Source organism: Sciurus carolinensis, chromosome 8, assembly GCF_902686445.1.
Source record: "Sciurus carolinensis chromosome 8, mSciCar1.2, whole genome shotgun sequence".
Lineage (NCBI taxonomy): Eukaryota > Metazoa > Chordata > Mammalia > Rodentia > Sciuridae > Sciurus > Sciurus carolinensis.
Window position 1 is genome coordinate 3220658 of NC_062220.1, and position 14736 is coordinate 3235393.

The following is a 14736-nucleotide window of genomic DNA, read 5'->3' on the forward strand; positions in this document are numbered from 1 at the left end:
CGGGAGTGGGGAACCGCTCTTGTCCTCTTGTGCTCTGCAGGGCAGCTGGGCGCAGCCAAGTGCTGCAGGTGAGCCTGAAGGATACCTGGCCTTCCGCCTGCTCCTGGGGGCTGGGAGGTGCCTGAGCCCGGTGGGGGGAGGAAAGGGTGGGAGGGGCAGGGAAAAGCCCCCCGGAGGAGGGACCAAGAGCGGCTGCTCATTGAGTCCAGCCACCTCCAGCCCGCTGGTCTTGTCTTCCTTCTGGGAAGCGTTCCGCAGTGCGCATGGCCAGCTGCTGGCCTGCAGCCACCAGCTCTTCCTCCCTCAGAGCAGAAGCCTAGGGTTCACATGCCCTGTCCTTCCTCTGCCAGGAGGGGGTCCCCACAGGACAACGAGGCCCACCTGCTCTCGAGGTGACTGCCTGCACCTCTCTTGCTGGTGCTGGTGCTGGGTTCTGAGTTCTGAATCAGACAGGGCAGGGCCAGCGACGTGGAAAGAGAGGTTTCTTAGCTGATTCTTGGAGAGCTCCCCCTTGCTTTGTGGAGGTTTCTGGAAGTGGCTTCCAGCTGCCTGCACCTGCTGGAGGTGCATGAAGCAGCATGGAGCAGGTGCTCCTGATGGCCACCTGGGATGGAGCAAGGAGCAGCTCAGGACCCGGCCACGTGGTTCACAAACAGGTGGAGAGGGCTGGGTTTCGGTGGCACTCTTGGTCTCTGGGTCCCATGACCCTGAGGTCTGCTGACCCTGTAGACTTTCAGAGCCAGCAAAGCCTTATTTAAAGCACACTGTGGGGTGTGTGTGCGTGCACACTGACTTCAGGCAAACACAGCCTCGCGCTTCGCCTTCCTGAGTGCCAGGACCTTAGTTTCTCCCTGTGTCTTGTCTGTAACGCACGCAGAGTGGGTAGGTACTGCCTTCTCCACCTTCACCTGGCTCCGATGCCCCGAGGGAGAGAAGTCCTTTGTCCCCTCACTGCTTCATAGGTTTCAGATCCGGTGCCACGTGCAACCGCATGCTGTCCAACTTCTTTTTAAACAAGAGAAAATGTTCTGCAAAGCCAGTGAGGCGACCTCTTCAGAAGCTGCAAGGGAACTCACACGGTAACGGGCACAGAGGGGCCCATCGGCTGTGGCGCCCACGGCTCTGTGTCCCCTCACACTCGGCCCAGCACGTGCACCCTGCTGGCATGAGGGTGGCCCACGCGTCCCTGCTCAGGATGGAGACACTACGGTCACCATGGGCCTGGTCCTGCATGGTCCTCCTTGTCCTTCCTGCCCTCCCGTGTGTGTCTGAACAGTCCCTTGGCAGCTCCGGAAGCACCCGTCAGTGAGCCGGGTTGGCTGCTCACCAGGCTGTGCCACAAGAGGGGACGCTCTCTCCAAGCAAGCCTGAGGGCAGCTGGAGCCTGCAGGGTTCTTTCCTGTCTCTTTTATTTCCAGGGTAAATGAACTTCAGCCCCTGACCCTGGTGTTGGTCACTCTCTGCCCTAGGCAGCACGTGGCTGGTCTCGCTGACTCTGACAAGGATGTGGAGGAGGACAGATAGTGCCCAGAGCTGGGGAGGGCACGCCTGACCCACCACTGAGGGCACGGGCTCTCCTCCCAGCGAGGGTCCCCCCTCCGCGTGGCCCCACTCAGATCCTCCTTTGGTCCTCCTCCCCTCCCCCTCTTCCCCAGTGATGAACGGCAAAGATGTGTGGACATGAGCAACACTGGCCACCGAGGAGCGAGGCAGCCGGCTCCAACCTCTGCCTGCAGAGCGCGTTGTGACCAACTGGACGCAGGAGCCCATGGCTGTGGACGCCAGCACGGAGGCCGTCTCCCTGGAGCCTGTCCTGGACTTGCCGCACACAGGGTGTGAGCCCGACCCATCCCATGGTGGCCGCAACCCTGCAGTTGCTCACCTCACGGCCTCCATCTGGTCCTTCTCCTCCAGGGCGCCCAGCCGCCTCCTCACTTCGTGCAGCAGCTTGGTTCCTTGGAAGCCGCTGCCCCGGCCGTCGCATCTGACCACCACTGCCCCGTGGCTGCTCACCATCACCGTCTCCCAGCTCACCTCGAACTTCTCCGACACGCTCTGGCTGCCGGGAGTGCCGTCCCTGGAAGCGACAGTCGCAGGCTCAGCATGCTGCAGGTGGCCGGCAGGCTCTTTCCTGAAGGAGCGGCCCTCTCCCTGAGCCACATGCCGACTCCACAGCCCCAGGGTTCACTGCCAGGGCCGGCAAGCTGGAATTGTTCCTGTGTGGGGTGTGTATGTGTGTACAGGTGTGTGTGTGTTGTGTGGGGTGTGTGCAGGTGGAGTGCAGGTGTGTGTATAGGTATGTGTGTGGGGTGTGTGCAGGTGTGTGTGTTTGTGTGGAGTGTGTGCAGATGGTGTGCAGGTGTGTGTGTTCGTGTGGGGTGTGTGGAGGTGGTGTGCAGGTATGAGTTTGTGTGGGGTGTGTGCAGGTAGTGTGCAGGTGTATGTGGGGGTGTGTGTGCAGGTGGTGTGCAGGTGTGTGTTTGTGTGGGGTGTGCATGGGTGTGTGTGTAGGTGTATGTTTGTGTGGGGTGTGTACAGGTGGTGTGCAGGTGTGTGTTTGTGTGGGGCATGCATGGACGGTATATAGGTGTGTGTGTTTGTGTGGGGTGTGCATGGGTGTGTGTATAGGTGTATGTTTGTGTGGGGTGTGTGCAGGTGGTGTGCAGGTGTGTATCTGTGTGGGGTATGTGCAGGTGGTGTGCAGGTGTGTGTTTGTGTGGGGTATGTGCAGGTGATGTGCAGGTGTGTGTGTGGGGTGTGCATGGATGGTGTATGGGGTGTGTGTGGGTGTGTGTGTGCAGGTGGTGTGCAGGTGTGTGTTTTTGTGGGGTGTGTGCAGGTGGTGTGCAGGTGGTGTGCAGGTGCATGTTTGTGTGGTGTGTGCATGGATGGTGTATAGGTGTGTGTGTTTTGTGGGGTGTGTGCAGGTGGTGTGCAGGTGCGTGTTTGTGTGGGGTGTGCATGGATGGTGTATAGGTGTGTGTGTTTTTGTGGGGTGTGTGCAGGTGGTGTGCAGGTGCATGTTTGTGTGGGGTGTGCATGGATGGTGTATAGGTGTGTGTGTTTTGTGGGGTGTGTGCAGGTGGTGTGCAGGTGTGTGTTTGTGTGGGGTGTGCATGAATGGTGTATGGGGTGTGTGTGGGGGTGTGTGTGCAGGTGTGTGTTTTTGTGGGGTGTGTGCAGGTGGTGTGCAGGTGCATGTTTGTGTGGGGTGTGTGCAGGTGGTGTGCAGGTGCGTGTTTGTGTGGGGTGTGCATGGACGGTGTACAGGTGTGTGGACAGTGTGTGGGGTGTGCTGGGGGCAGGGTGTGTGTGGGTATGGGCATAGAGCATAAGTAGTGTGGCGGGTGGTTGGCGAAGTGTTAAATCAGTCCAAACATCAAGGGAAGTGAGTTCGTTTTGGCGTCTATACCACAGGCATCCCCGTAACGAAGCCCTTGTGTGACTAGGGACTGAGTCCTGGGTGGTAGGCAGCAGGGCGAGGCCAGCAGCCTAACTGGAGTTTCTCCGGCCTGGCATTCACCACGTGGGTAACGTCCTACGGTCCCCAGGGCCACCCCAGTGCAGGCCCCTGCTGGGACCCAGCTCTCAGGACAGTGCAGCAGGCTGGCTTCCCGAGGTCAGAGAGCTCGTGGCTCCCCCTGCTCGCCGGGTCTGGGAAGGACAGGAGGGACGTGGACAAGGGCAGTACCAAACCCCGGTGGGGCTGTCCTTCCAAGAGCGTCCGTGCGCGTGAGTGCAGGTCGCTCCGTCGCCTCGCTGTTAGTGTGGGGGCCCTGCTGCTTGCACGCCGAGGAGAGGTACTCAGCCTACAGAGAGCCCCGGCAGACCCACCCTCTCCCGGTGTTCATAGAGCGCATGAAAGGGTCTAAGCCAAGGGTCTGCCGGCTGGCGGAAGGAAATACCTGGCGTGTTCGGGGCCACCTCTGGGATGCTGCTTGGGCCCTGCAGGTGAGAGCTGACTGGCCAGCCCTCAGGACACTGGTAGCAGGCAGGGTCCAGGGCTTGGCCCTCCTGCACCTGCATCTCAGGGCCAGCCTGTCCTGCCATCCGTCCTCCATGAGCTAGCTTCACTCTTTCTGAGCACTGTACTGGCCCGTCAGACGATCCCTGGTGTCTGAGTAACACTGTGAAACAGCCTGCTCCTGGGGAGGGACACCCACCCTCCTGCAAGCCCGGGGGTCTCCCGGAGTTGTGGAAGGACCCTGGCTTTTGCTGGCCTTTGCTGGCAGGCTAAGCTGCCTTCAGTACTGTCCCTGCACCTCTCCTGGCTATCTGTCCTCGGGGCTCGGTATTCACCTCCCCTGGGGTCTGGAGTCCCTATATGGGCACCCCGAGAAAGACAGAGGCAGCTGTACTCACACCACCAGGAGCAAGGGGTAGTGGGCCGTGTCCGTGAAGGTGGCCGGCTTCAGGATCTGCATTGGCAAGTCTGTGGAGAAAGGGAACACAGCAGCGGTCAAGGGGAGCGTGGGCCAGGAGGCAACGGTGGCTGGCATCTGTGTCCTCAGTGATGAGGGCCTGTGGGTGAGGCATGCGTGGAAATCGGAGCGCCTCCTCTCAGGGACTCTGGCCTGGAGCCTGAGGCCGACCTTGCAGGAGCGAGCGAGCGCACTGAAACCAGGAAGGGCGGGTCCCCTCGGCACGGCCAGCAGCAGAGCCCAGGGAAGCTGAGACCCAGCCAGGGCAGCCCCTGCACATCTGCCACATGCAGGGAGCCATGTGGGAGCCGTGGACTTGGGGACAGGCAGACTGAGGGATGGGGGCTGAGGTGGGGGTGAGGACAGAGTCGCTGGGGGCTGCATCAGTCCGCGTTTTCAGGTTCATGCTGGGCAGGTCTGACTGTCTGCTGCAGCCACAAGAAGAGGACCCTGGGAAAGAGCTGAGGCAGCCCTGCTGGTCCTGCAGCCACCACGGTCGCTGGGTTTGGTCCTGGGCAGTGTGTGCAGGTGAGGAGCCTCAAGGAAACTGCACCCCTGGCTTCCTCCACCACCTCTCCCAAAACAAGCCTCCTTGCCCAAGTTAGAATTTGTTTGTTGACATTAACTACAAACCACATTACCAAAGGCACAGCCATTAAATTGGAATTAGTGGCTTTTCAATGCAATCACTAGCCAGCCACACTAGTCTGGGCAGCCAGGCTCTGACACAGCTTCTCATTACTGATCCCGGCTGAATGTTAATGGCTTGCAAATTGGATCAGTGGCCCAGGGACTGGCAGAGAGGCAGGCATTGACTCTGACATTTCCATATCCCTGGAACACGGCTCCCAGCAGCCTGAGGGCAGACCTTGGGAAGGAGCCTGACTGGCCGCTCACTTCAGGGCAGTCCTTCCTGCAGCTGTCTAGCTTCCTCTAGCAGAAGTGGAACACCAAACAGAGGCCAGGAGGGCCCAGGCCACAGGACTTGCTGTGCTCCCAAGGGGTGACATCAGCCCCTGAACACGCAGCTGGGCCCCCTCCCTGCACCTGTGCCCACTTCCAAGTGGAGCCCGTGCTAGGGACGCTGCAGCAGGGCGGGAGGCTGGCGATGGCTGTCAGGGCCGTCACTGTGCTTTCTGGGGGTAGGGGGTGATGCTCATGCACGAGGCTTCTGGGGTGGAAACCTGGGGACAGCAGTGGAGCCGGAAGAGGCTAAGGTCGGGAGGCTGGACACTGGGACCAGGAGCCACACATGGGGACACCATGCCACGCAGCTTCTTGGCCAGAGCTGGTTGTCACAGCCTCTGCTCAGGGTTTTCCTGCCTGTGATTCTCGCTCCTCGAGCCCCGTCTTCAGTTCCAGCCCCAGAGCAGTCACACAGAGGCATTTGAAGGAGGGGACTCTGGACTCGCGGGGGAGGGAGGACTTGCCGCACACTACATTTGCAGACTTCCTGGACTTTCAGAGCGGGTGACTCTCCCTGCAGGAAGGGCACAGGTGCCTTTCCAGACAATCACACACATTCTGTGACTGGAACACAAAGGACACAGCGTGTTGTGTTGAGTGAGCTGGGGACGCACCATGGGGTGGCTTGGCCGGGCACGGCTCCCCCGCAGCCTCCTGGGTGCTGGGAGTTGGGAGCAGCCTCCTGACACGGCATCCCTTCCTGCCTCAGCCCCTCCTTCCTCTGAGTGGCACAAACTCGACACCTCCTGTAGGCACCGTTCAAGTCCGACAGCCCACGATTTGGCCCACATCTCCTCTGGGCACGCAAGCCTTTCGCTTCCTGCTGCCAACGGTGAGCGCGAGCTCGCAGCTGGGTCCGTCCGCTTGCTTCCCTGGGTGCACCTTGGGAACCACACAGTCTGTTGGGAGCACACAGTCTGCCAGGTGGCGGTCTTCTCCAAGCCGTGGAGCACGAGGGTATCTGCTCACACCCCAGGGCCCCCGACCCAGGTCACAGGCTGCTGTCCTACTGGAAGGGACGGGGTGGACCCAGAGCACCTACTGGGAGGCCAGGTGCCGACGGCTCCTCCCTGCCCCGAGGCGCAGTGCAGACACCCTCTGCTGAGCCCGCCTCCTCTTCCTCTCCAGCCTTTGCCCCACAGTGGCTGTCCATCCATCACTTTTCGCCCGGGGGCAGGGAGGCCTAGGGACAACCTCAGAGATGCTGGGCAAGGGGGACCTGAAGGAAGCACTCGAAGGCATTCTGTAGGTTCAGTCAACAAGCAGAGGGTGCTAGTGTGGAGGCAGGGAGGGAGAGAGACCTGGGGAGGCAGGGAGGCTTGGCGTGGGCATTTACACAGGGCTCTGCAAGGCTGGCGGGTTGACCTGGGAGCCAGCCGAGCGAGGCGAGAGGTGACGCTGCAGAGCACGCTGCCTCCCCTTGGGCTGCAGGCCCATCCAGCCACAGCCTGGTCCCTGTGCCTAGGGCAGCCAGTGCTCCTGATGACGTCCTCAACGGGCACTCTGAGAGAAAGGCGGTCCCACGTGGCGGTGACAGGAGCTCCTCAGGCAGAGCCCACACCCGACTCTGCTTCTCCAGAGGCAGGGAAGCCCCCCATCAACGCACAGTCGACCACAGAGGCAAGAGGCTGAAGTCGCAAGACCTGGGACGGCTGGAGGAGGGACTTCCAGAAGGAGGCTGTCTCCCGGGGAGGGTGCGCCAGGGCAGCGTTTCCGTCTGAGTTCTCACCTCAACGCCAGCTCGGGGTGAGGAATCGTGTGCTCTGCTGGTTTTGGGCTGGTCACCAGTGAGCATCTTGGTGTGGACACGGTGAGCCGAGGGTGGGGTGGGTGGCCAGGCAAGCAGCCTCTGCGAGGCTGGGCTCCTGTGCTCACAGGCAGTTGCTGAGGTGGCTGGGGGCGCGGGCGCGTGTTCTAGAGCAGCCTTGGCCCTCCTTTCTAAAGGGGAAGGATAGCACTTACTGTAATCGTCGACCTCGATCTTCCTGTATTCGACTTTAGGCATCTGCCGGTCGCTGATGGCCTTCCGCACATGCTCATTTGTTTCCAGGTCGAAGAGTTCTGCAAGAGAGAAGGCACGGTGCGCTGGGACAGACCCCTCGCAGCACCTGGGCCTACCCGCTGGCGCCGCGGGCGCTCCGCACCGTCCCGCTTCTCAGGCCAGTGCTGGAGCGACGCTTATCATTTCTACGGCATGAAATAGGGCCAAGAAACAGACTTTAACAAGCTACACGGCAGAAAGTCGAGTCTGAAGTCGAGCGCTCGGGCAGACGCAGGTTCCCTCGGCTGCGCCAGGCCACCTCTGCCCCACTCCGGTTCTCAGAGCTTCTCACTCACACGCAGGGTTTGCGCTGACTCGTCTCAGGACTGGCAGCTTTTGGAAAGTCGGCATTATATATCTGGTAGGACTAATGGTTGAACACAGTGGCTACAGTAGCCAGGAAGGAAGAGTAGACCCTGGAACGTGCTCTTCGTGATATTACCTTAGCCCCAATCACTCCGGATTTCTTAAGTACAGTTATCTGGACTTTGGACCTTAGATTGGATGATTATACACGTGGAGAGTAAAGCTCCACAGGCAACACTTTGCTATGGGGCAGGGACACTAAACAGGAAGGAGAGGTCCTTTTAGTGTCCAGAAAGCCCAAGGTCCTCAGGGGTGCCCGGTATTCAGACCGTCAAGTGGCAAGAGTCAAGGAAGCTGCGTGGCTGGCCCGTCAACCCTGGCTCCATGCCTGACTCAGACCAACACTAACCGAAGCCAGTGTCCACTGGACTCACTAATGGCTTCCTGTGCTTGAGAGACTAACTACCCAGTCGGTGCTGTGGTTCATTGACATGCCCAGACCCAGGCATATTGCAGGCCAGTGCTCGGATCCTACCAGGTCATTTCAAAGCCCCAGGTCACAGGAGGTCCGCCAGGACCCAGGGAGAACCTGCCATCTTTACCACTCTGCCTGCCACAGGAGTGGCCCAGGAGGGCAGCAGGAGAGGGACGTGGAGTGAGCAATTGTGGGCCCACTGTAAAAATGTGAGCTCACCAAGATCATGGCAATTGGCAAATTAGATCATCTTAGCCACAAGAGCGCTGTCGGTTTCTGCAGCTGGGCACCTGCAGAGCCTGGGCTGGGGAGGTGTCCTGGTGGCCAGCCCTGATCTGGGCCACCACATTTCAAAATGAGCAGGGACAGACATGTGCTGGTTTATGGAAATATGCTCTTATCTCCTAACCCAGGCGTTGCGTGAGGTGTTTGTGGCGTCACGCAGCAAACTCCCAGGCTGATCCGAAGCACAGCTTTCCCGCTCAGCGGGCAGCACGCGAGGCCTGAGTGAGGCCTGCCCAGAGCGCAAGGACCAGCCAAGCGCCCGTCCCTGGTCTCTGGGCCTGGGAGTTCTGGCTTCACGTGGGGCATACGATGCTCTTACTGCTCGCTGACAACACAGCTGCGTGTGAATAGCTCGCTCCTCTCTATTAAATCCCACCCTTCACAGAAGAGCACCAAAGCAACAGACTATTAAATTTAGTTAAATATTAGATTTCTCATTTAATGATTGCCCACACAACTGGTTTTATCAGCAGAGAGCTGACTGTGTCACAGGGGAGTTGAGTTAAGCCATTTTATTTGTTCCCATAATTGCATTCAAAGAGGGCAGGAGCTCTGCAGAGAAATAAGAAAAGATTGGCATATTCCCCAAAGGCTCTTCCTTTGCCTTCGGGGCCGTGGGGACCTCCAGTCTGCAGCATACAAATGGCCACTCCTTAATTAAATGTGAGCCCCTCTAATATTTGGCGGAATTAGCTATTATCAGATCTGGACACGGTGAACCCGCGGAGACGGATGCCTGCTCACAGGGCGGCTTCCCCCACTGCGAGCTTCCAACAGGCCCTGGGGCTGGGGGCTGCTGGAATCACCGCTGTGCTCAGTTCTGGGAAAGAGGCGCCCGGATCCTAGGGAAACCAACAGGCGCTGCCCTCACGGGCAGAGGAGGCACCTTCTCTCCTCGGGCCCACGGGACGCGGTGGGGCAGGGACTCAGGCACCCCCACCTGCCCAGGCTCTCGGGCTGGTCTCCTGCCACTTCCCCCTCACTTCCTTCCTGGTGCGCTCGCTCTTCACTGCACAGTGCTCTGCCCATCCTGGGCTGCTGCCCTCTGTTGGACCCCAAGTCCAGGCCTGGGCAGACACCGGTGAGGGGTTTTCAGACTGGCCACCCAGTGGGAGGCCTCCTGGCTCTGAGTCCTCCAGGTCCAGTTGGCGGACTCAGTGTGGCGGTTTGAGCACCAGCTGTTCCTTCCCCTATGTCTTAGCCCTTCCTCCCCTGGCCTGATTTTGAGACCCCTGAAGGCAGGGTCCAGGTAAGCAGAATGCATCTGTGGCCCCTCCAGCTCATGCTAGGCACAGGGACGCACACATGCCGACGGGAACACGTATGTGCCTGTCCCCCACTCCCAACACGAGCGTGCCCATGGGATGGTGCAGCCGCTGTCAGACTGACACCCTGCAGCAAGGCCTGCAGCCCCTCTGGCTTGCCCTGGGTAGAGAAAAAGGCCTGAAGGTGTCCCCCAGGGGTATGGGCCCCCTTGAGCCCATGCTTGTTCTCTACCTGTAATTGGCCAAATGCCAGCTCTGCCACCAAAGATGCCGAGCTGAGGTCTCGGAGGCAGCCTCCTGCAAACCCGATGGTCACTCCCCATCCTGGAGGCCTGCGTGTGCACCCCAGGGGTCAGCAGGACTTTCGCAGATGCACAGAGGGTTTTCTGGGTGGGTTCCCAGGCCTCGGAGGCTGCGTGTCTGTCAGCCAACGTTGCCTGAGAAGGAACGTGGCTGGAGGAGCTCAGGACTGCTTCTGCCCGTGCGGCTTCCATCCTGGCCCTGCACAGCCTCAGGTGCAGCAGGCGGCCTCCGAGCCCCTCACCTGGCCCTGGGCCTTCAGCTGGCAGGTGAGCTCCAAATGAAGGACTTGGGACCACCAAGGCTGGGCAGAGAAGCCCCAGCAATGGGCAAGAAATCTCTGACAACACGGTCGGCTCCTGGTCCTTAGATTTTAACAACAGTGCCAGGGGAGGAGATTGAGCCACACATCCAAAGATCCCCAAGAATATACCTTTCCCGTGATGGCCTGCCTCATTCCCGCGTGGCCAGGAGAGGGGTGAGGCCACAACAGAGCTCAGCCACCTCCTGCTCCAGCCTCACACCTGTTATGGGCTCTGACAATTGGCAAAGAAGCCGGAGAATAAGCGTCTGACACTTATTCTAGAAGTTAGAAAGATCCACTGTTTGTACGTGAGCCAGCTGGGGACAAAAAAGAGCCATGCGTGAAAGCAAGCATGGCCTTTTATGCCCAACACCCACCCAGGGCTGTGTGGTCTGTGGTTTGGATGTGGACCACCGGTAATCGAAATTATCCATCTAGTCAAGGAAAACTAAATAAACATTTAAAAATTCCAAGCCTCTGTGACATTAGGACAGGGACCAGCAGTGGGAAGTAAGTGTCAGCTTGAGGAGGCAAGGGAGGGATGCAGTTTCTGTTTTTTTGGTACCAGGGATTGAACTCAGGGGCACTCAACCACTGAGCCCCACCCCCAGCCCTGTTTTGTATTCTATTTAGAGACAGAGTCTCACTGAGGTGCTTAGGCCTCACTGTTGCTGAGGCTGGCTTTGAACTCGCCATCCTCCTACCTCAGCCTCCCAAGCCTCTGGGATTATAAGTGTGCGCTTCTTCAGATTCAGGACTCCACCCTGCTGGCCCACAGGCTGGAAAGTCCTAGGCCCCTCTCTTGGGGACAGGTCTGGTAGTAGGAGGGTGTCCAGCTGGCTGCTGTAGTACCAGGAAGACCCTGGCCATTCCTCTCTGCTTGGACCAGGGAAGAGCCATGTTTTGAGGCCCAAGACCACGGAAAGACTCTAAGACACTGTGCAAGGTCAGCAGTGGCCACCCGCTCCCTGGAGGGCAGGGACAAGGTGGCTCTTGAGTGCCCTTTCCCCTCTCTCTGTAGGGTCAGAAAAGAAGAGTTCACCACCAGCCGCCCAGTGGTTCATACCCTCGCTTCCCTGTGTGCAGGCCTGGCAGCCCGCCCTCCTGGCAGCACCCCCACCCACACGCCCACGGTAAGCAGACCTCTTCGAGAGGGGCGTCAGACTGTCACTCTGTGTCCCACAGGACAGCCAGACTCCTCAGCAGCACTCATGGGCCCGTCGTGATTAACAGCTGAGTGGCATGTCCCCCTCATGCCGGAGAGAGGAGGTGCCATGACAGCTGGTGGGCACCACTCAGGAAGCAGGCAGGGGGTGGGAGGGCGAGGGAGAGCAGCCCGCACTCGTGCCCGAGGAGGCTCGCAGGGTCGCCCGGTGCTGCCCACAGCGGGAGCTGGGTTTGTGCTATAAAATCCAGACCAAGAGCTGGAGAGAGGAACCCGTCTTCTGAGCCACGGGGCACGATGGCCAGGCAGCCGAGGGTTCAGACACAGCGAGCTTTTGTCGTGGGCTATCCTAACATCACCCCAACCCTGCACTTCCTCACAGAAGCCATGGAACCCCACCTGCACCGTGAGCTGCCAGGATCAGCGTCACTGCACACATGAGCCGTGATCCCGAGGACTTTCTGCCCACGCCAAGCTGTTTGCGTACTCAGGCGGCAGCTGAATATGCTGCCCAGCCATAATTACATTCCTGAGGAAACAGCGTCTAAATAATTCAGAGTCACATCTGTGAACACCCCGCAGGCTCTGTTTGTAGATAAGATTTTCTAAGGGGGAAAAAGTCAAATGCTCCCAGGGTGGCTTCGGGGTCAGGCGGGAGAGGGAGGAAGGACAGGCATTCTGCAACAGTAATTCCAACCTCCACAGCACGGCTGGGATAGGAGAGCCACCTGCCCCAAGTCCACAGCTCCGCCCTCCAGGGCCTCGCCTGCCGTGGGGCACGCAGGTCCTGACGGCATCCGTCCTGTCGGGTCCCTGCAGCCGCTTCCTCAGCAGTCCAGAAGCACGCTCACTGTCAGACTGCCCAGCTGCCGCCACCTGGACCCCGCCCTGTGCAGTTCAGAGCCACGGGGCGGTCGGAAGTGCCCTCCCAGCCCAGGACAGAGCCCTGCTGCTCTGCATGCCCTGCTCCCAATTGGTGTGGCCCCAGCACCCTCCCCAGGACTGGGCCGAACCAGGGCCGGTTTGGGAGGAGTGAAGGACACTGCTGCTGGGCCTGGTGACAAGGATGCCAAGCCGAGGTCCTGGGGCCCGGGCAGCTGAGCAGACGGCGGCTCTAGGTTGGGTGTTGCTCCTTGAAGGGCTTGGGTGTCGTGAGGCCTCTGGGCACAGCACCCAGGCCTGAACCCCAAGTTCACTCAGGTTCACGGTGGCCTGGTGCAGGTGGCCAGGCGGTAATGTTCGAGGACACTTGCCTGAGCCGGCATGTGGAGACCCCGCACTGAGGTGGGGCCTGGGACTCTCCCTGTGTCGCCCTCTTGGCGCTTCATATCTTTGGAGCGCTTTTGACTTTGGATTGGGATCAGGGAGGTTGCTCCTCAACTGGAAGGGTGGCTCTGCTGGAACCAGGCTGCTGGACTTGGAGACGACCCTGGTGCGCCCAGCCCCTGGACAAAGCGCCCATGCTCCACCGTGAGAGTGACTGTGCTGATGGCCGGCTGGACAGGCCTGGGCGATGCCCGCTCGCGGGCGCTGGGCAGCTCAACCCACCTCCCTGAGACCTCACCTGTCTACGCCCTGCACAGAGAGCATCCGCCAGGACATCCTACAGGACAGAGAGGGCAGGGATCGAGGAACACTGTGCAGGCGCCCGCAGACTCCTCGTCAGAGCAGAGCCACGGGATGAGCGGGCAGCTGCTCCCGGAATTCTCGCGGTGGCTCTTCTCATCAGGGAAGAGCGCACGGGTCTGAAAGCCACCGGGCCCGAAGCTGGTCTGTGAGGCGGCCGCCTGAGCGCACATCAGCCCTGCTGCGGGCCCTCGCCTGCCTCGCAGGTCCTGCTGCCCAACGGGACACCGGCACGATGCCGTCACTCCGACCGGGGCCTAGAGCCTCAGGCCCCTGCTTCCTCACGGGGACCCACGAGTTTGACAGACACAGTGAAAACACGGGCATTTGTTCACCAGGCTGTCACAGCTGGGGAGGTGGGGTGCCCCTCCCCCAGACACTACCTGGAGGCCAGAACTCAGTGCTGGGTTTGGCACTTCAGCGGGGCCTGCAGCCCTCAGTTCTCACTTCCAGGTGGCCCCAGAGTCTGCTCCTGCAGGTGAGGACCTGAGGTGAGGCGGAAGAACGTGGGGCCCATACCCTGGGCAGCTGAGGGACTGAGCGAGCGAGCTTAAAATGGAAACATTTGATCTAAAAGTCTGAGCTCCTTGGAGTATGTGCTAGGTGGCCTCTTGCTGTCTTTTCTTCCTCCCTCCCGCTCTCTCTTTTTAAACTACTTTCTCTCTCCTCTCCTGGATGGTTTGCTCTTGAGCAGTTGGAATTCCGGGAGGAACAGCGCGTCCCTGCTGTCCTGCCGCTCAGCCTCCAGTTCCTCCTCCAAGTGGAGCGACTCGGCGTGTCCTGCCCTGCAGTGCCCTTACCACGGGAGCAGGAAGACGTGGTGCGGGCGAATGCTTTGCAACGTGCCCCTGAGTCTCGGTGCAGTGATGCTGAGCAGATCCTGCCTTCCTCAGAAGGGGCCACGTCTCTGCCTTCACAGACGTCCGTTTCCTCTGCTCCACCCCAGGACCCTCCAGCTGCAGTTCAAGAGCCCCCCTTGCTGGCGTGTCCCCTGTCCTGTGGGCCACGCTGGAGCTTCCTGTCTGCTCCTCCTGGTTCTTTGGGAGAAAGCCTGCTTGGCTTGCAGGAGGCAAGGACCAGAGAGCCAGCTCAGAGCCAGGGAGTCGGGCAAATGGGTGGAGCTGGGCTCGCCATCCGCCAGGGCAGGCGAGGTGGTGGGGCTGCTGCACCCCTCCCTGGATTTCCTCACCATCCCTGGGCCACCGAGCTCCTTATTCCTGTGTCCAGGGCTCCTTGCAGAAGTGACGTAGGCTACCTCCACACTTCCACACGAAGAGAATGAGGAAGGCACTCGCACCCCAGCTTCCTCCCTGGAGAGCCCGGGGGCGTGGGAACTGGACTTGGGGTGCGTAAAGCAGAAGCCCTGTGCTGCCATGAGTTGCGGGCTGGATTGAGTCTCTCCAAAGGTGTTGGGGCTGTAATCCTGGTGCCTGTGAACGTGGCCTTTTTTGCACACAGGGTCTTTGCAGATGATCAAGTTAAGATGAGGTTACTAGGGTGGGGCCTAATCCAGTGTGACTGTTCTTACAGTAAGGGGACTGGACAGAGACACGGAGGACATGGAGGGGAGGTGGACATCGAG

General features: G+C 60.0%; 1 protein-coding gene across 6 annotated transcripts in view; it reads right to left on the reverse strand.

Annotated features, from left to right (window-relative positions):
- Dpp6 (dipeptidyl peptidase like 6) overlaps positions 1 to 14736 on the reverse strand; it is an 872193-nt gene that overhangs the window by 12577 nt on the left and 844880 nt on the right. For all 6 annotated transcript variants that reach the window (XM_047560556.1, XM_047560558.1, XM_047560555.1 and 3 more), the window contains exons 18-20: positions 7350 to 7448; positions 4363 to 4432; positions 1883 to 2077 (exon numbers count right to left, since the gene is read on the reverse strand). In XM_047560556.1, coding sequence (XP_047416512.1) covers positions 1883 to 2077; positions 4363 to 4432; positions 7350 to 7448 — 364 coding nt within the window. The remainder of the gene's footprint in view (positions 1 to 1882; positions 2078 to 4362; positions 4433 to 7349; positions 7449 to 14736) is intronic.